General features: G+C 45.9%; 1 protein-coding gene across 2 annotated transcripts in view; it reads right to left on the bottom strand.

Moving 5' to 3' along the window:
* Nucleotides 1–21,607, bottom strand: part of LOC115149153 (late secretory pathway protein AVL9 homolog) — a 43,927-nt gene that overhangs the window by 2,313 nt on the left and 20,007 nt on the right. For both annotated transcript variants that reach the window (XM_029691727.1, XM_029691734.1), the window contains 9 exons: nucleotides 21,526–21,592; nucleotides 16,785–16,825; nucleotides 15,813–15,851; nucleotides 15,539–15,608; nucleotides 13,994–14,478; nucleotides 11,154–11,288; nucleotides 8,882–9,101; nucleotides 7,471–7,588; nucleotides 7,138–7,191 (listed from right to left, as the gene is read on the bottom strand). In XM_029691727.1, the coding sequence (XP_029547587.1) occupies nucleotides 7,138–7,191; nucleotides 7,471–7,588; nucleotides 8,882–9,101; nucleotides 11,154–11,288; nucleotides 13,994–14,478; nucleotides 15,539–15,608; nucleotides 15,813–15,851; nucleotides 16,785–16,825; nucleotides 21,526–21,592 (1,229 nt within the window). The remainder of the gene's footprint in view (nucleotides 1–7,137; nucleotides 7,192–7,470; nucleotides 7,589–8,881; nucleotides 9,102–11,153; nucleotides 11,289–13,993; nucleotides 14,479–15,538; nucleotides 15,609–15,812; nucleotides 15,852–16,784; nucleotides 16,826–21,525; nucleotides 21,593–21,607) is intronic.

Raw genomic sequence — 21,607 nt, 5'->3', positions numbered from 1 at the left:
ATAATACAGATATCCATTTTCTGTTGAAAAAGAGTTTGCTACGTTTTCCCTACTGAACATTGCCCTGATCTAATCTGTGTGTTTTCTTCAGCCCATCTGTCAGTGATGGGAAGGAAGCCTTACACAATGCCAATCAACATATGCCCCTGACACATCTAAGACAGTCACAGAGGAAGGAGACATATCGTGAGATGAAGCTGAAAACCCCAGTGTTTTTGTGTAGAAACGAACCCGGGCTACAAAGCTGAGGCAGGAAATAAGCTCCATTTATTCCTCAGAAGCTTAGATGGCCAACTGCCAAACTTCCTGTCTGACGGATGCGTCTCTGATGGCCCCCTATGCCCTACACAGTGCCCTACTTTTTGAACAGAACCCTATGGGTGAAAGGTAATGCATTATAAAGGGAATAGGGTACCATTTGACTCTCTACTCCCAGAGTTTATAGTGCAGGAGACACTCAGCCATACACCTCTTTGGGCTCCCGAGTGGCGCAGTGGTATAAGGCACTGTATCTCAGTGCTAGAGGCGTCACTACAGACCCTGGTTCGATTCCGTGATTGGGAGTCCCATAGGGCGGCGCACAATTGGCCCAGCGTCATCCGGGTTAGGGGTTTGGCCGGGGTAGGCCGCCATTGTAAATAAGAATTTGTTCTTAACTGACTTGCCTAGTTAAATAAAGATTAAATAAAATATGAAATTCAACACCCAAATGGCACTGTATACTCTAAAGGGCTCTGGTCAAATGTAGTGCACTACGTAGGGAATAATGAACCCCTCGTGTTCCATTGACACTTCGTCCCCGTTGCCGACCTCACTACCACAACACACTTCTCTCACCTACAGTTGAAGTCGGAAGTTTACATACACCTTAGACAAATACATTTAAACTCAGTTTTTCACAATTCCTGACATTTAATCCTAGTAAAAAATTCCCTGTCTTAGGTCAGTTAGGATCACCACTTTATTTTAAGAATGTGAAATGTCAGAATAATAGTGGAGAGAATGATTTATTTCAGCCTTTATTTCTTTCATCACATTCCCAGTGGGTCAGAAGTTTATATACACTCAATTAGTATTTGGTAGCATTGCCTTTAAATTGTTTAACTTTGGTCAAATGTTTCGGGTAGCCTTCCACAAGCTTCCCACAATAAATTGGGTGAACTTTGGCCCATTACTCCTGACAGAGCTGGTGTAACTGAGTCAGGTTTGTAGGCCAACTTGCTCGCACACGCTTTTTCAGTTCTGCCCACAGATTTTATGTAGGATTGAGGTCAGGGCTTTATGATCGCCTCTCCAATACCTTAATTAATAATATTGTTGTCCTTAAACCATTTTGCCACAACTTTGGAAGTATGCTTGGGTCATTGTCCATTTGGAAGACCTATTTGTGACCAAGCTTTAACTTCCTGACTGATGTCTTGAGATGTTGCTTCAATATATCCATATAATTCTCCTCCCTCATGATGCCATCTATTTTGTGAAGTGCACCAGTCCCTCCTGCAGCAAAGCACCCCCACAACATGATCCTGCCACCCCCGTGCTTCACAGTTGGGATGGTGTTCTTCGACTTGCAAGCCTCACCGTTTTCCTCCAAACATAACGATGGTCATTATGGCCAAACAGTTCTATTTTTGTTTCATCAGACCAGAGGACATTTCTCCAAAAAGTACGATCTTTGTCCCCATGTGCAGTTGCAAACTGAAGTCTGGCTTTTATGTCGGTTTTGGACCAGTGGCTTCTTCCTTGCTGAGTGGCCTTTCAGGTTATGTCGATATAGGACTCTTCTTACTGTGGATATAGATACTTTTGTACCTGTTTCCTCCAGCATCTTCACAATGTCCTTTGCTGTTGTTCTGGGATTGATTTGCTCTTTTCACACCAAAGTATGTTCATCTCTAGGAGACAGAACGCATCTCCTTCCTGAGCGGTATGACTGCTGCGTGGTCCCATGGTGTTTATACTTGCGTACTATTGTTTGTACAGATGAACGTGGTACCTTCAGGCGTTTGGAAATTGCTCCCAAGGATGAACCAGACTTGTGGAGGTCTACAATTTTTTTTCTGAGGTCTCGGCTGATTTCCCCATGATGTCAAGCAAAGAGGCACTGAGTTTGAAGGTAGGCCTTGAAATACATCCACAGGTACACCTCCAATTGACTCAAAGTATGTAAATTAGCCTATCAGGAGCTTCTAAAGCCATGACATCATTTTCTGGAATTTTCCAAGCTGTTTAAGGGCACAGTCAACTTAGTGTATGTACATTTCTGACCCACTGGAATTGTGATACAGTGAATTATAAGTGAAATAATCTGTCTGTAAACAACTGTTGGAAAAATGATTTGTGTCATGCACAAAGTAGATGTCCTAACCGACTTGCCAAAACCATAGTTTGTTTAACAAGAAATTTGTGGAGTGGTTGAAAACCGAGTTTTAATGACTCCAACCTAAGTGCATGTAAACTTCCAACTGTAGCTACTCCTCTGAACTCTCACTGTACCAATGCATGGCAGCCTTCACAGTAATGCAACAGGTTGAGAGCTTCAAGTTCCTCGGTGTCCACATCACCAACAAACTAACATGGTCCAAACACACCAAGACAGTCGTGAAGAGGGCACGACAAAGCCTATTCCCCCTCAGGAAACTAAAAAGATTTGGCATGGGTCCTCAGATCCTCAAAAGGTTCTACAGCTGCAACATCGAGAGCATCCTGACTGGTTGCATCACTGAGGCTAAACTGCCTGTCATCCAGGACCTCTATACCATGCGGTGTCAGAGGAAGGCCCTAAAAATTGACCCCAGCCACCCTAGTCATAGACTGTTCTCTCTACTACCGCATGGCAAGCGGTACCGGAGTGCCAAGTCTAGGACAAAAAGGCTTCTCAACAGTTTTTACCCCCAAGCCATAAGTCTCCTGAACAGGTAATCAAATGGCTACCCGGACTATTTGAATTGTGTGCCCCCCCAACCCCTCTTTTACGCTGCTGCTACTCTCCGTTTATCATATATGCATAGTCACTCTAACCATATCTACACACTACCTCAATCAGCCCGACTAACCGGTGCCTGTATATAGCCTCTCTACTGTATATAGCCTCGCTACTGTCTATAGCCTCTCTACTGTATATAGCCTCTCTACTGTATATAGCCTCTCTACTGTATATAGCCTCACTACTGTATATAACCTCTCTACTGTATATAGCCTCGCTACTGTATATAGCCTCTCTACTGTATATAGCCTCTCTACTGTATATAGCCTCGCTACTGTATATAGCCTCTCTACTGTATATAGCCTCTCTACTGTATATAGCCTCTCTACTGTTATAGCCTCGCTACTGTTATTTTTCAGTCTTTTTACTGTTGTTTTTTATTTCCTTATCTATTGTTCACCTAATACCTATTTTTTACTTACAAAATTGCACTGTTGGTTAAGGCCTGTAAGTAAGCATTTCATTTTAAGGTCTACACCTGTTGTATTTGGAGCATGTGACAAATAAACTTTGATTTGATTTGATTCAGTGTCTTACACTATCAGAGTATAGCAGGGATGTTGAATGACCTGATACTGAATCTTCATAAAGCAGATCTCTCCATGTTCTCACCACAAAGCAGATCTCTCCATGTTCTCACCACCAAGCAGATCTCTCCATGTTCTCACCACCAAGCAGATCTCTCCATGTTCTCACCATAAAGCAGATCTCTCCATGTTCTCACCGCCAAGCAGATCTCTCCATGTTCTCACCATAAAGCAGATCTCTCCATGTTCTCACCGCCAAGCAGATCTCTCCATGTTCTCACCATAAAGCAGATCTCTCCATGTTCTCACCATAAAGCAGATCTCTCCATGTTCTCACCATAAAGCAGATCTCTCCATGTTCTCACCATAAAGCAGATCTCTCCATGTTCTCACCATAAAGCAGATCTCTCCATGTTCTCACCATAAAGCAGATCTCTCCATGTTCTCACCATAAAGCAGATCTCTCCATGTTCTCACCACCAAGCAGATCTCTCCATGTTCTTACCGCCAAGCAGATCTCTCCATGTTCTCACCGCCAAGCAGATCTCTCCATGTTCTCACCATAAAGCAGATCTCTCCATGTTCTCACCGCCAAGCAGATCTCTCCATGTTCTCACCGCCAAGCAGATCTCTCCATGTTCTCACCATAAAGCAGATCTCTCCATGTTTTCACCGCCAAGCAGATCTCTCCATGTTCTCACCATAAAGCAGATCTCTCCATGTTCTCACCATAAAGCAGATCTCTCCATGTTCTCACCATAAAGCAGATCTCTCCATGTTCTCACCATAAAGCAGATCTCTCCATGTTCTCACCATAAAGCAGATCTCTCCATGTTCTCACCATAAAGCAGATCTCTTCATGTTCTCACCATAAAGCCATCAATAGAGAAGTTACGGATGAAGACTCGTGGCATGCGTCCCAAATGGCACCCTATTCCCTATATAGTACATTCTATTCCCTATGGGTCCCGGTCAAAAGTAATGCGCTATATAGGGAATGGGGTGCCATTTGGGACGCCGACATAGGGTGGAGGCAGGGGGGAAATGTCTGGAGGGTAGCCCTAGAGGCAGGGGGAAATGTCTGGAGGGTAGCCCTAGAGGCAGGGGGAAATGTCTGGAGGGTAGCCCTAGAGGCAGGGGGAAATGTTTGGAGGGTAGCCCAGGAGACCTGGGATAGTCAACGCATGGCAGGATCACATTTCCTATACACTTCCTGGAACGTAACCCAAGCCACGGCCTGAAGACCGCCAGCAAAGGTTTTTGAGAATGAACCTCTGTCATAATTAATGGACGGAACGAAATATGAGACCTGGTGTCTTTCTCTATCACCATCACAACAGGACAGTTATTAGTAGCTTAGTACTCTATGAAATAGTGTGACTGCAGTGAAACATGGCACCTGCAGTGAAACATGGCATATGTTACATAAGAATATGGAGTTGAGGACACAGAGTTTAGAACACAAGAGTTTAGAACACAAGAGTTTAGAACACAAGAGTTTAAAGAGTTTAGAACACCAGAGTTTAAAGAGCTTAGAACACCAGAGTTTAGAACACCAGAGTTTAAAGAGTTTAGAACACCAGAGTGTAGAACACCAGAGTGTAGAACACCAGAGTTTAGAACACCAGAGTGTAGAACACCAGAGTTTAGAACACCAGAGTGTAGAACACCAGAGTGTAGAACACCAGAGTGTAGAATACCAGAGTTTAGAACACCAGAGTTTAGAACACGGAGTTTAAAACACAAGAGTTTAAAGAGTTTAGAACACCAGAGTTTACAACACAAGAGTTTAGAACACCAGAGTTTACAACACCAGAGTTTAGAACACCAGAGTTTAGAACACCAGAGTTTAAAGAGTTTAGAACACCAGAGTGTAGAACACCAGAGTGTAGAACACCAGAGTTTAGAACACCAGAGTTTAAAGAGTTTAGAACACCAGAGTGTAGAACACCAGAGTGTAGAACACCAGAGTTTAGAACACCAGAGTTTAAAGAGTTTAGAACACCAGAGTTTAAAGAGTTTAGAACACCAGAGTTTAGAACATGGAGGAAGGGAGGGCCATATGCACATCCTAAATTTGAGACTACCGGTGCTGGGCTAAAAACAAATACAGATTAGGTAGAAATATAGTATATGTAACGTACAGCATATTTAGATGCAGGGAGACGTCACTGGGAATCAGCTATATTCTGTGTGCGGACCGCTCATTCCTTTATCCCAGTTTAGAATATGGTCAATATGTAAGGAGTCAGTGACACCATGGTACTGTGGTGGAGACTTCTGGATGTCCACTTGGTTTGGGATTCATTTTCCCAACTTCTCTCTGAATACAGTTTGGCAAGATGGCAGGAGGATTTGCTCAGCAGAAACCTGGTCTAGGTCTACACACCGAGGGAAAAACATTAATTTACCCTGATTTATACCTGCTGGTCCTCAACACTATGACTTGACTCTTCCCACGAAAGAGTTGACTTGGTCTTGTGGACATCTCTGCTCATAAGGAAGTAGCCTTGTGGACATAACTGCTTTCTGTAGTGTGAAGCAGCTTAATGTACAAATAAACCCTGTGGACAGGACTGTAGTCTCATCGTAAGGCCTTACCCCCCCAATCTATCTCCTTAATGCTGAGTGCCAAGTAGACACACATTGGGTCACATTTTTACAGTCTTTGGTATGACTCTGCCGGGGATCGAACTCCCAACCTTCCAATCTCAGGGCTGACACTATGCACAAGGCCACTGAGTTGATGGAATAGGCCACAGCCTTTTTACAGTACTTGGCGAAAAAAATAGATTCACTATCTATAGTGTATTATTATAATCAGACAAGCAGTGAAATGAGAAGCAGTGAAATGCCTTTTTATGATGGATCTGCATTATGCCACATTCTACCTGGTATAGAAACACTACCAAACCTCACCACTGGGAGGCAGACATCTGCATGTTTTTGTGAGATTGTCATTTCAATGATTACATTGTGTGATATAGCCTATATTACAGATATGTATAACTGTAATCAATAGATGTCAAAGAATACTGAAGTACTCACTGTGAGAATCTTAATTAGACTGAAGTACTCACTGTGAGAATCGTAATTAGACTGAAGTACTCACTGTGAGAATCGTAATTAGACTGAAGTACTCACTGTGAGAATCTTAATTAGACTGAAGTACTCACTGTGAGAATCGTAATTAGACTGAAGTACTCACTGTGAGAATCTTAATTAGACTGAAGTACTCACTGTGAGAATCGTAATTAGACTGAAGTACTCACTGTGAGAATCTTAATTAGACTGAAGTACTCACTGTGAGAATGGTAATTAGACTGAAGTACTCACTGTGAGAATCTTAATTAGACTGAAGTACTCACTGTGAGAATCTTAATTAGACTGAAGTACTCACTGTGAGAATGGTAATTAGACTGAAGTATTCACTGTGAGAATCTTAATTAGACTGAAGTACTCACTGTGAGAATCTTAATTAGACTGAAGTACTCACTGTGAGAATCTTAATTAGACTGAAGTACTCACTGTGAGAATCTTAATTAGACTGAAGTACTCACTGTGAGAATCTTAATTAGACTGAAGTATTCACTGTGAGAATCTTAATTAGACTGAAGTACTCACTGTGAGAATCGTAATTTCAGATCAGCAGCACTGTACTGTCCTTGGAACGGATGACTGAGAAAGGAGGAAATAAAACAGGTTATTTATCCAAGTCAAACATCTAGATATTTTACATTTAGAAGACACTAAAGATGACCAATCCAACACCAAGCTACCACCTTCAGACCCTCTACTACCCCCAGAATGTCTCTCTTACCCTGGGGTGATCTTGGCCATGGCTGGGTGCTTGGTGCTGAACCACAATCTCTGTAGTTGTGACCAGTACAACACCCACCTACCTTTGGTCCCCAACTCCCCTCCTGCCCTATCCTACCCCCAGAATGTCTCTCTTACCCTGGGGTGATCTCGGCCATGGCTGGGTGCTTGTTGATGAACCACACTCTGTAGTTGTGTGTGATCCTCCAGGCTGAGATGAAGGGAGCGCCCCAGTCTGCTAGCAACTTCTCATTATCTGGACACACACAGAGACAGAGAAAGACACAGAGAGAGACACAGAGAGAGACAGAGAGAGAGACAGAGAGAGAGACAGAGAGAGAGATAGAGAGAGAGACAGAGAGAGACACAGAGAGAGAGAGAGACACAGAGAGAGAGAGAGACACAGAGAGAGAGAGAGAGAGACAGAGAGAGAGACAGAGAGACAGAGAGAGAGACAGAGAGAGAGACAGAGAGAGAAACAAACATTTAGCCTTTAGTTGTGAAATCCTCTGAAAACAAATGATTATCTCTGTGCTAATGAGACATGAATCTATAGACTTGATAGAGGGAAAGATTAGTAATCAAGTTCAGAGTTTTGCTAACTAACGAATTCATAGAAAAATGTGGAAACAGAATATTAGTTTGAGTAGATCCATTTCATTGATGGTTGAATAGAAGATGACTGCTGATGGACCTGCAAAAATCAATACCTTCTAGTAAGGTGGAGGATAGGAGGGAGTGTGTAAAATCCATACCTTCTAGTAAGGTGGAGGGAGTGTGTAAAATCAATACCTTCTAGTAAGGTGGAGGATAGGAGGGAGTGTGTAAAATCAATACCTTCTAGTAAGGTGGAGGATAGGAGGGAGTGTGTAAAATCAATACCTTCTAGTAAGGTGGAGGATAGGAGGGAGTGTGTAAAATCAATACCTTCTAGTAAGGTGGAGGATAGGAGGGAGTGTGTAAAATCAATACCTTCTAGTCAGGTGGAGGATAGGAGGGAGTGTGTAAAATCAATACCTTCTGGTCAGGTGGAGGGAGTGTGTAAAATCAATACCTTCTAGTAAGGTGGAGGATAGGAGGGAGTGTGTAAAATCAATACCTTCTAGTCAGGTGGAGGATAGGAGGGAGTGTGTAAAATCAATACCTTCTAGTAAGGTGGAGGATAGGAGGGAGTGTGTAAAATCAATACCTTCTAGTCAGGTGGAGGATAGGAGGGAGTGTGTAAAATCAATACCTTCTAGTAAGGTGGAGGATAGGAGGGAGTGTGTAAAATCAATACCTTCTAGTAAGGTGGAGGATAGGAGGGAGTGTGTAAAATCAATACCTTCTAGTCAGGTGGAGGATAGGAGGGAGTGTGTAAAATCAATACCTTCTAGTAAGGTGGAGGATAGGAGGGAGTGTGTAAAATCAATACCTTCTAGTAAGGTGGAGGATAGGAGGGAGTGTGTAAAATCAATACCTTCTAGTAAGGTGGAGGATAGGAGGGAGTGTGTAAAATCAATACCTTCTAGTAAGGTGGAGGATAGGAGGGAGTGTGTAAAATCAATACCTTCTAGTAAGGTGGAGGATAGGAGGGAGTGTATGTAGAGTCCAAACTGGGCCCTGATCCACTCGTCCCCTCCCTCCCAGCCGGTCCCGTCCAGAAACACGTCCTCGCGGTTCTCTGTCACGTGTTTGACCAGGTAGTCAGCAAATCGCAGGTCAGCCGTGGTCAGACCTAGCACTTTCCTCAACTCAGGGTCCCCGATCTGGAGCTTAGCTTCCTCCACCTAGTGGGATGGACACGGACACGGACACACACACACACACACACACACACACACACACACACACACACACACACACACACACACACACTAACTCAAGATACCTGGGAAAAACAGGTCAAATCTGATAAACATGGGAGAATTAAACACTTCCAGAACAAGAAAACAGAGCACTGTCAACATGGATAATGAAGGATATGGTAACATCTATAACCCAGTCAAACTCTGTAACTCTGGTCAAAAGTAGTGCACTGCGTAGGGAATAGGGTGTCATTTGGGACACAACCTTAGTATAATACACATTTTGGCCCACTGGACCCAGGAGAAAGAAGAGATGGAGAGAGATGGAATTGAAGAACCATAGACTCTAACCACTTCTGGGAAAATTGGAAAACACTAAACAAACAACATGAAGAATTATCTATCCAAAACAGAGATGTATGGGTAAACCACTTCTCCAATATTTATGGCTCTATAACAAAGAACAAACAGCAAAAACATATTCATGATCAAATACAAATCTTAGTCAGCTATTAAAGACTATCAGAACCCACTGGATTCTCCAATTACCTTGAATAAACTCCAGGACAAAATAAAAACCCTCCAACCCAATAAGGCCTGTGGTGTTGATGGTATCCTCAATGAAATTATAATATATAGACCACAAATTCCAATTGGCTATACTAAAACTCTTTAACATCATCCTCAGCTCTGGCATCTTCCACAATATGTGGAACCAAGGACTGATCACCCCAATCGACAAAAGTGGAGACAAATTTGACCTCAATAACTACCATGGGATATGAGTCAACAGCAACCTTGGGAAAATCCTCTGCATTATCATTAACAACAGACTCATACTTTTCCTCAGTGAAAACAATGTACTGAGCAAATGTCAAATTGGCTTTTTACCAAATTACCGTATGACAGACCACGTATTCACCCTGCACACCCTAACTGACAAACAAACCAAAACAAAACAAAAGTCTTCTCATGCTTTGTTGATTTCCAAAAAGCTTTTGACTCAATTTGGTATGAGGGTCTGCTATATAAATTGATGGAAAGCGGTATCGGGGGGAAAATATACGACATTGTAAAATCCATGTACACAAACAAGTGTGGGGTTAATAGTGGCAACAAAAAAACATTTCTTTCCTCAGAGCTGTGGGGTGAAACAGGGATGCAGCATTTATACAGTATATCAATGAATTGGCGAGGGCACTAGAACAGTCTGCAGCACCCGGCCTCACCCTACTAGAATCTGAAGTCAAATGTTTACTATTGCTGATGATCTGGTGCTTCTGTCACCAACCAAGGAGGGCCTACAGCAGCACCTAGATCTTCTGCACAGATTCTGTCAGACCTGGGCGTTGACAGTAAATCACTTCAACTATTTGTTACAACACTCTACATAGCCAATAATATAACATTTGAAATGTCGATATTCTTTTGTGATGTTTGTGATGTTTACTGTTCAGGTTAGTGCTTATTTCCCTTGTTTTGGTAATGTAAACAGACGCTTCCCATGTCAATACATGGAGAGAATATATGGAGAGAGATGGAGAGAGAGGGAGAGAGAGGGAGAGAGATGGAGAGAGATGGAGAGAGAATATATGGAGAGAGATGGAGAGAGAATATATGGAGAGAGATGGAGAGAGAATATATGGAGAGAGATGGAGAGAGAATATATGGAGAGAGAGGGAGAGAGAGGGAGAGAGAGGGAGAGAGAGGGAGAGAGGAGAGATGGAGAGAGAGGGAGAGAGAGGGAGAGAGAGGGAGAGAGAGGGAGAGAGAGGGAGAGAGAATATATGGAGAGAGATGGAGAGAGAGGGAGAGAGGAGAGATGGAGAGAGAGGGAGAGAGAGGGAGAGAGAATATATGGAGAGATGGAGAGAGAATATATGGAGAGAGAGGGAGAAATAAGGAGAGAGGTAGAGAGATGTAGAGAAGGAGAGAGAGAAGAGATGGAGAGAGATGGAGAGAGAGAGGGAGAAACAAGGAGAGAGGTAGAGAGATGTAGAGAAGGAGAGAGAGAAGAGATGGAGCAAGACTCACGTCAACGATTGCATCACTCAGGTGCCTCTGCTGACGGAAGAGGATGTTGGTTGCCCCGGCAACAAAGCCGCGCACCGTAACGTCTGACAGCAGGTGGTGCTGCTGCAAGGCCATGTAGGGCAGGCACAGGTAACCCTGGCAACGACACACATACAGGTTAAAGGTCACTAATGTGTGTGTGTGTGTGTGTGTGTGTGTAGAGTTAGATCTAGTCAGAGATAGGACACACCCAACATCCAGGTTACAGTATCATTATTATATGTTGTTTGTACTGGGTCAATGTTTACCATGGTGTTATGCAATCCTCTGGTGAATAAACAGACTTTTTACCCCGCTGGGAGTACTGGAAAAGCACAGCTTGTATGTTTGTGTGTGTGTGTGTGTGTGTGTGTGTGTGTGTGTGTGTTCTTGTAGTACTGGAAAGCAGCGCTTGTGTGTGTGTGTTTGTCCCTGTAGTACTAGAAAAGCAGAGCTTGTGTGTGTGTGTGTGTGTGTCCCTGTAGTACTGGAAAAGCAGAGCTTGTGTGTGTGTGTGTGTGTGTGTGTGTGTGTGTGTGTGTGTCCTTGTAGTACTGGAAAAGCAGAGCTTGTATGTGTGTGTGTGTGTGTGTGTGTGTCTGTAGCACTGGAAAATCAGAGCTTGTGTGTGTGTGTGTGTGTTTGTCCCTGTAGTACTAGAAAAGCAGAGCTTGTGTGTGTGTGTGTGTGTGTGTGTGTGTGTGTGTGTGTGTCCCTGTAGTACTGGAAAAGCACCTAGCTCTTCTCACCACACCCATCATTGCGCTTTGAAACGCAAATACCTGACCAACTGACATCTATGACGGGGTTTACATTAAATCTACATATTACAGATTAAATCTACATATTACAGATTACAGATTAAATCTACGTATTACAGATTACATCTACATATTACAGATTAAATCTGCATATTACAGATTAAATCTACATATTACAGATTAAATCTACATATTACAGATTAAATCTACATATTACAGATTACAGATTAAATCTACATATTACAGATTAAATCTACATATTACAGATTAAATCTACATATTACAGATTAAATCTCTATCAGGATGTTTTTCTATGATGACTAATAGATCACCCCCCCAACCTGTAACTCCAGAGGAACGATCACCCCCCAACCTGTAACTCCAGAGGAACGATCACCCCCCAACCTGTAACTCCAGAGGAACGATCACCCCCCAACCTGTAACTTCAGAGGAACGATCACCCCCCCAACCTGTAACTCCAGAGGAACGATCACCCCCCAACCTGTAACTCCAGAGGAACGATCACCCCCCAACCTGTAACTCCAGAGGAACGATCACCCCCCAACCTGTAACTCCAGAGGAACGATCACCCCCCAACCTGTAACTCCAGAGGAACGATCACCCCCCAACCTGTAACTCCAGAGGAACGATCACCCCCCAACCTGTAACTCCAGAGGAACGATCACCTCCCCAACCTGTAACTCCAGAGGAACGATCACCCCCCCAACCTGTAACTCCAGAGGAACGATCACCCCTCAACCTGTAACTCCAGAGGAACGATCACCCCCCAACCTGTAACTTCAGAGGAACGATCACCCCCCAACCTGTAACTCCAGAGGAACGATCACCCCCCAACCTGTAACTCCAGAGGAACGATCACCCCCCAACCTGTAACTCCAGAGGAACGATCACCCCCCCAACCTGTAACTTCAGAGGAACGATCACCCCCCAACCTGTAACTCCAGAGGAACGATCACCCCCCAACCTGTAACTCCAGAGGAACGATCACCCCCCAACCTGTAACTTCAGAGGAACGATCACCCCCAACCTGTAACTTCAGAGGAACGATCACCCCCCCAACCTGTAACTCCAGAGGAACGATCACCCCCCCAACCTGTAACTCCAGAGGAACGATCACCCCCCCAACCTGTAACTTCAGAGGAACGATCACCTCCCAACCTGTAACTCCAGAGGAACGATCACCCCCAACCTGTAACTCCAGAGGAACGATCACCCCCCAACCTGTAACTTCAGAGGAACGATCACCCCCCCCAACCTGTAACTCCAGAGGAACGATCACCTCCCAACCTGTAACTCCAGAGGAACGATCAACCCCCAACCTGTAACTCCAGAGGAACGATCACCTCCCCAACCTGTAACTCCAGAGGAACGATCACCCCCCCAACCTGTAACTCCAGAGGAACGATCACCTCCCAACCTGTAACTCCAGAGGAACGATCACCCCCCAACCTGTAACTCCAGAGGAACGATCACCCCCCCAACCTGTAACTCCAGAGGAACGATCACCTCCCCAACCTGTAACTCCAGAGGAACGATCACCTCCCCAACCTGTAACTCCAGAGGAACGATCACCTCCCAACCTGTAACTCCAGAGGAACGATCACCCCCCCAACCTGTAACTCCAGAGGAACGATCACCCCCCCCAACCTGTAACTCCAGAGGAACGATCACCTCCCAACCTGTAACTCCAGAGGAACGATCAACCCCCAACCTGTAACTCCAGAGGAACGATCACCCCCCCAACCTGTAACTCCAGAGGAACGATCACCTCCCAACCTGTAACTCCAGAGGAACGATCACCCCCCAACCTGTAACTCCAGAGGATCGCTAGATCAGGTGGCTGTTATCTTGGCAACATGTATAATTTAAATAATGAATATAGCTTTTTAATAGCTTTTTAAATAGTGAATAATTTAAAAAGCAGGTCGAGGTCTCTGTGGAAACACTGCTAGTTGATTGGTGGATGGTGAGAGAGATCTACAGATGCTAATAAAGAGCTTTCCAAGTATACGCTGAAAGGATGTGTGTTGCGTTAGGTACCTTGGTGAAGATGGCAAGTGGCAGGCCATATTGGTCCTCTTCCAGTCCAGACACCAAGCCCTGAGAGACGGCTCCCTGGCCTCCTGGCCCCGCCGACAGGCCCCGAGGCTGCACCGTGACGGGGATACCTGTCTCCGGGTGCTCCAGGCCCCCTGAACCCCCCGTCTCTGAGTCTCTAGTCCCTTCCTCCAAAACACTGGGATCCAGGGTCTCCCAGTCGCTCTCGGAGGAGTCCGGGGAAGTCCAGGAAGGGGGTTTCAGCTGGGTGTTCTCCCTGGCTGGGGTGGAGGTCTCTGGGGAAGCCTTCACGGTGGAGGTGGTGTGGTCCTCCCCCATTAGCTCCACGGTGGCGTTGGCGATGTCAGTGATGGAAACGGAGACCAAGTCCTCTGCCCGCGACACACTGTCTCCTGTAGTGATGTTCTCGGAGACGCTGCTCTTGGGCCGGTAGTGGGAGGAGTCAGCCAGGCCGTGCTCTATCATACCTAGAGGAAGGAACACAGCATACATGATATCCTGACCTATAGGACTCAACATGACCTTTGACCTTCAGTATGGGGGAAGAAGAATCCAACAATGTGTGTACCAAATGGCACCCATATTCACTATATCACCCACATCACCCATATACCCTACATCACCCATATTCACTACATCACCCATATTCACTACATCACCCATATCCACCATACTCACAATATCACCTATATTCACTATATTCCCCATATTCAATGTATCACCCAATCACAAATACTCAACAATATTCCCCATATCACCCATATTCACGATATCACCCACATCACCCATATACCCTATATCACCCATATTCACTACATCACCCATATTCACTACATCACCCATATTCACTACATCACCCATATTCACTACATCACCCATATTCACTACATCACCCATATTCACTACATCACCCATATTCACTATATCACCCATATTCACTATATCACCCATATTCACTATATCACCCATATTCACTACATCACCCATATTCACTATATCACCCATATTCACCATATCACCCATACTCACCATATCACCCATATTCACCATATCACCCATATTCACCATATCACCCATATTCACTATATCACCCATATTCACTACATCACCCATATTCACTACATCACCCATATTCACTATATCACCCATATTCACTACATCACCCATATTCACCATATCACCCATACTCACCATATCACCCATATTCACTACATCACCCACTACATCACCCATATTCACTACATCACCCATATTCACTATATCACCCATATTCACTACATCACCCACTACATCACCCATATTCACTACATCACCCATATTCACTACATCACCCATATTCACTACATCACCCATATTCACTATATCACCCATATTCACTACATCACCCATATTCACTATATCACCCATATTCACTATATCACCCATATTCACTATATCACCCATAGGGATCTGGTCAAAAGTAGCGCACTACTGTATATAGGGAATAGGGTGCCATTTGAGACCCATGAGTGACTGGTGGACTCTCACCTGGGAACAGTGAGAGTACGGTCATCAGAGCTCCTACTAGCCTGTTAACTGGAGACACGTAGAACAGAACCTGAGAGGGACACACACACACACACACACACACACACACACACACACACACAGTCATCTACCGCGAGCTGAGACACCTCCAGGGACTTATGCTCCTCCTGTCCCTCTTGGGTATACGACGACTGGCGACGTGCCATCTTGCTGTGAGGTCAAAGTGTGTGTGTGGCATGTCATTTGTGGTATGGTTGTGATATGCTGTGTTCACCTTCTTCTCCAGCAGAATCAGCTTGAAGAGGATCAGAACCTGAGGGGGGGAGAGAGAGAGAGAGAGAAGGGGAGAGTTAATAAGGAAGCATTTCAGTTAAAGCACAACAACAACAACTAAACTACAAATCTTGGCAGATGTTTCCAGGAGGATTTCCCAAATGGCACCCTACAAGGTTTATAGTGCACTACTTTAGACCAGATCCCCATAGGGGCCTGGGCTACGGTTCTTCGGGCTACGGTTCTAAGGGCAACGGTTCTTCGGGCTACGGTTCTTCGGGCTACGGTTCTAAGGGCAACGGTTCTTCGGGCTACGGTTCTTCGGGCTACGGTTCTTCGGGCTACGGTTCTAAGGGCAACGGTTCTTCGGGCTACGGTTCTTCGGGCTACGGTTCTTCGGGCTACGGTTCTAAGGGCTACGGTTCTTCGGGCTACGGTTCTTCGGGCTACGGTTCTAAGGGCTACGGTTCTAAGGGCTAGGGTTCTAAGGGCTACGGTTCTAAGGGCTACGGTTCTAAGGGCTACGGTTCTAAGGGCTACGGTTCTTCGGGCTACGGTTCTAAGGGCTACGGTTCTAAGGGCTACGGTTCTTCGGGCTACGGTTCTTCGGGCTACGGTTCTTCGGGCTACGGTTCTTCGGGCTACGGTTCTAAGGGCTACGGTTCTAAGGGCTACGGTTCTAAGGGCTACGGTTCTAAGGGCTACGGTTCTTCGGGCTACGGTTCTTCGGGCTACGGTTCTAAGGGCTACGGTTCTAAGGGCTACGGTTCTAAGGGCTACGGTTCTTCGGGCTACGGTTCTTCGGGCTACGGTTCTAAGGGCTACGGTTCTAAGGGCTACGGTTCTAAGGGCTACGGTTCTTCGGCCTACTCAAAAGTAGCGCACTATATATATAGGGAATAGGGTGACATTTGGGACTCCATCTTAAACCTTTACAAACCATCTGCTTGCCTCAAAACACATAAAAATGTACCTTGTGTCGAAAGTGCAGTATTAAATCTCTTGGTGACATACCTGTCGGGAGAGAATGTGAAGAATGTGACATTTGCCTCAAGGAGGACATTTTCTAAATTACACCCCATTCCCTATAGAGTGTAATACTTTTGACCAGAGCGCCATCGGCCCTATATATGAAATAGGGAGCCATTTGGGACGCAGACTGAGTGCTCAACGTCCCGATCTGAGAGAAGACCCCCCCACCACTTGAAAAGATGCAGCCTGTTTCTGTAAGCTGGGTTTATCACTATCACAAGAGGCTCAATAGACACACGTTGTCAGACATGTTTCTATGGCGATTCTAGGACATGTTAGAGGCAACAACAACAGACACCTGATCACCTCACAGGTGACCAGGTCCTATAGTCTAAAGCAGGTCCTAAAGCAGGGTCTATAGCAGGGTCTATAGTCTATAGCAGGGTCTATAGCAGGGTCTATAGTCTATAGCAGGGTCTATAGCAGGGTCTATAGTCTAAAGCAGGTCCTAAAGCAGGGCCTATAGCAGGGCCTATAGTCTATAGCAGGGTCTATAGCAGGGTCTATAGCAGGGTCTATAGCAGGGTCTATAGTCTAAAGCAGGTCCTAAAGCAGGGCCTATAGCAGGGCCTATAGCAGGGTCTATAGCAGGGCCTATAGCAGGGCCTATAGCAGGGTCTATAGCAGGGTCTATAGCAGGTCCTATAGCAGGGTCTATAGTCTATAGCAGGTCCTATAGCAGGGTCTATAGCAGGGCCTATAGCAGGGCCTATAGTCTATAGCAGGTCCTATAGCAGGTCCTATAGCAGGGTCTATAGCAGGGTCTATAGCAGGGCCTATAGCAGGGCCTATAGTCTATAGCAGGTCCTATAGCAGGTCCTATAGCAGGTCCTATAGTCTATAGCAGGTCCTATAGCAGGGCCTATAGTCTATAGCAGGTCCTATAGCAGGTCCTATAGCAGGGCCTATAGCAGGGTCTATAGCAGGGCCTATAGCAGGTCCTATAGCAGGTCCTATAGCAGGTCCTATAGTCTATAGCAGGGTCTATAGCAGGGTCTATAGTCTATAGCAGGGCCTATAGCAGGGTCTATAGCAGGTCCTATAGCAGGGTCTATAGTCTATAGCAGGTCCTATAGCAGGGTCTATAGCAGGGCCTATAGCAGGGCCTATAGTCTATAGCAGGTCCTATAGCAGGTCCTATAGCAGGGTCTATAGCAGGGTCTATAGCAGGGCCTATAGCAGGGCCTATAGTCTATAGCAGGTCCTATAGCAGGTCCTATAGCAGGGCCTATAGCAGGTCCTATAGTCTATAGCAGGTCCTATAGCAGGGCCTATAGTCTATAGCAGGTCCTATAGCAGGTCCTATAGCAGGGCCTATAGCAGGGTCTATAGCAGGGCCTATAGCAGGGTCTATAGCAGGGCCTATAGCAGGTCCTATAGCAGGTCCTATAGCAGGTCCTATAGCAGGGCCTATAGCAGGGCCTATAGCAGGGCCTATAGCAGGGTCTATAGCAGGGTCTATAGCAGGGTCTATAGCAGGGTCTATAGCAGGGCCTATAGCAGGTCCTATAGCAGGGCCTATAGCAGGGTCTATAGCAGGGTCTATAGCAGGGTCTATAGCAGGGTCTATAGTCTATAGCAGGTCCTAAAGCAGGGCCTATAGCAGGGTCTATAGTCTATAGCAGGGTCTATAGCAGGGTCTATAGCAGGTCCTATAGCAGGGTCTATAGCAGGGCCTATAGCAGGGTCTATAGTCTATAGCAGGGTCTATAGCAGGGTCTATAGCAGGGCCTATAGCAGGGTCTATAGTCTATAGCAGGTCCTAAAGCAGGTCCTATAGCAGGGCCTATAGCAGGTCCTATAGCAGGGTCTATAGCAGGGTCTATAGCAGGGTCTATAGTCTATAGCAGGGTCTATAGCAGGGTCTATAGCAGGGTCTATAGCAGGGCCTATAGTCTATAGCAGGGTCTATAGCAGGGCCTATAGTCTATAGCAGGGTCTATAGCAGGGTCTATAGCAGGGTCTATAGTCTATAGCAGGGTCTATAGCAGGGTCTATAGTCTATAGCAGGGTCTATAGCAGGGTCTATAGCAGGGTCTATAGCAGGGTCTATAGCAGGGCCTATAGCAGGGTCTATAGCAGGGTCTATAGCAGGGTCTATAGCAGGGTCTATAGCAGGGCCTATAGCAGGGTCTATAGTCTATAGCAGGTCCTAAAGCAGGGTCTATAGCAGGTCCTATAGTCTATAGCAGGGTCTATAGTCTATAGCAGGTCCTAAAGCAGGGTCTATAGCAGGGCCTATAGCAGGGCCTATAGTCTATAGCAGGGTCTATAGCAGGTCCTATAGCAGGGTCTATAGCAGGGTCTATAGCAGGGCCTATAGTCTAAAGCAGGGTCTATAGCAGGGCCTATAGCAGGGTCTATAGCAGGGTCTATAGCAGGGTCTATAGCAGGGTCTATAGTCTATAGCAGGGTCTATAGCAGGGCCTATAGCAGGGCCTATAGTCTATAGCAGGTCCTATAGCAGGGTCTATAGCAGGGCCTATAGTCTAAAGCAGGGTCTATAGCAGGGTCTATAGCAGGGTCTATAGCAGGGCCTATAGTCTATAGCAGGGCCTATAGCAGGGTCTATAGTCTATAGCAGGGCCTATAGCAGGGTCTATAGCAGGGTCTATAGCAGGGTCTATAGCAGGGTCTATAGCAGGGTCTATAGCAGGGCCTATAGCAGGGTCTATAGCAGGGTCTATAGCAGGGTCTATAGCAGGGTCTATAGCAGGGCCTATAGTCTATAGCAGGGTCTATAGTCTATAGCAGGGTCTATAGCAGGTCCTAAAGCAGGGCCTATAGTCTATAGCAGGTCCTATAGCAGGGCCTATAGCAGGGTCTATAGCAGGGCCTATAGTCTATAGCAGGGTCTATAGCAGGGTCTATAGCAGGGTCTATAGTCTATAGCAGGGTCTATAGCAGGGTCTATAGCAGGGTCTATAGTCTATAGCAGGGTCTATAGCAGGGTCTATAGCAGGGTCTATAGTCTATAGCAGGGTCTATAGCAGGGCCTATAGCAGGGTCTATAGCAGGGCCTATAGCAGGGCCTATAGCAGGGCCTATAGCAGGGCCTATAGCAGGGTCTATAGCAGGGTCTATAGCAGGGTCTACAGCAGGGTCTACAGCAGGGTCTACAGCAGGGTCTACAGCAGGGTCTATAGTCTATAGCAAGGTCTATAGCAGGGCCTATAGTCTAAAGCAGGGTCTATAGCAGGGTCTATAGTCTATAGCAGGGCCTATAGTCTAAAGCAGGGTCTATAGCAGGGTCTATAGTCTATAGCAGGGTCTATAGCAGGGTCTATAGCAAGGTCTATAGCAGGGCCTATAGTCTATAGCAGGGTCTATAGCAGGGTCTATAGCAGGGCCTATAGTCTATAGCAGGGTCTATAGCAGGGTCTATAGCAGGGCCTATAGCAGGGCCTATAGTCTATAGCAGGGTCTATAGCAGGGTCTATAGCAGGGTCTATAGCCTAAAGCAGGGCCTATAGCAGGGTCTATAGCAGGGCCTATAGCAGGGTCTATAGCAGGGTCTATAGCAGGGTCTATAGCAGGGTCTATAGCAGGGTCTATAGCAGGGCCTATAGTCTATAGCAGGGTCTATAGCAGGGTCTATAGCAGGGTCTATAGCAGGGTCTATAGCAGGGTCTATAGCAGGGCCTATAGTCTATAGCAGGGTCTACAGCAGGGTCTATAGCAGGGTCTATAGTCTATAGCAGGGTCTATAGTCTATAGCAGGGCCTATAGCAGGGTCTATAGCAGGGCCTATAGCCTAAAGCAGGGCCTATAGCAGGGTCTATAGCAGGGTCTATAGTCTATAGCAGGGTCTATAGCAGGGTCTATAGCAGGGTCTATAGCAGGGTCTATAGCAGGGTCTACAGCAGGGTCTATAGTCTATAGCAGGGTCTATAGCAGGGTCTATAGTCTATAGCAGGGTCTATAGCAGGGTCTATAGCAGGGCCTATAGCAGGGTCTATAGTCTATAGCAGGGTCTATAGCAGGGTCTATAGCAGGGTCTACAGCAGGGTCTACAGCAGGGTCTATAGCAGGGCCTATAGCAGGGCCTATAGCAGGGTCTATAGCAGGGTCTACAGCAGGGTCTATAGCAGGGTCTACAGCAGGGTCTACAGCAGGGTCTATAGCAGGGTCTATAGCAGGGCCTATAGCAGGGCCTATAGCAGGGCCTACAGCAGGGTCTATAGTCTATAGCAGGGTCTATAGCAGGGTCTATAGCAGGGTCTATAGTCTATAGCAGGGCCTATAGCAGGGTCTATAGCAGGGTCTATAGCAGGGCCTATAGCAGGGTCTATAGCAGGGCCTATAGCAGGGTCTATAGTCTATAGCAGGGTCTATAGCAGGGTCTATAGCAGGGTCTATAGTCTATAGCAGGGTCTATAGCAGGGTCTATAGCAGGGTCTATAGCAGGGTCTATAGTCTATAGCAAGGTCTATAGCAGGGTCTATAGCAGGGTCTATAGCAGGGCCTATAGCAGGGTCTATAGCAGGGCCTATAGCAGGGTCTATAGTCTATAGCAGGGTCTATAGTCTATAGCAGGGTCTATAGCAGGGTCTATAGTCTATAGCAGGGTCTATAGCAGGGTCTATAGTCTATAGCAGGGTCTATAGCAGGGTCTACAGCAGGGCACTATGAAGGGAATGGGGGGCCATTTGAAGCCAGGGAGAATAGCAGAACAGTTTTACCCAGGAACACCTGGGATCCCTCTACAGCTGTCCCACTCAGAGAACTGTTCATGTGTTCATACAACTCCTACAGAGAGAGAGG

The sequence above is a fragment of the Salmo trutta genome, chromosome 2 (assembly GCF_901001165.1).
Source record: "Salmo trutta chromosome 2, fSalTru1.1, whole genome shotgun sequence".
NCBI classification, from domain to species: Eukaryota; Metazoa; Chordata; class Actinopteri; order Salmoniformes; family Salmonidae; genus Salmo; species Salmo trutta.
Note: the sequence above shows the minus strand (reverse complement) of the source record. Positions and strands in the feature narration are given on the sequence as shown.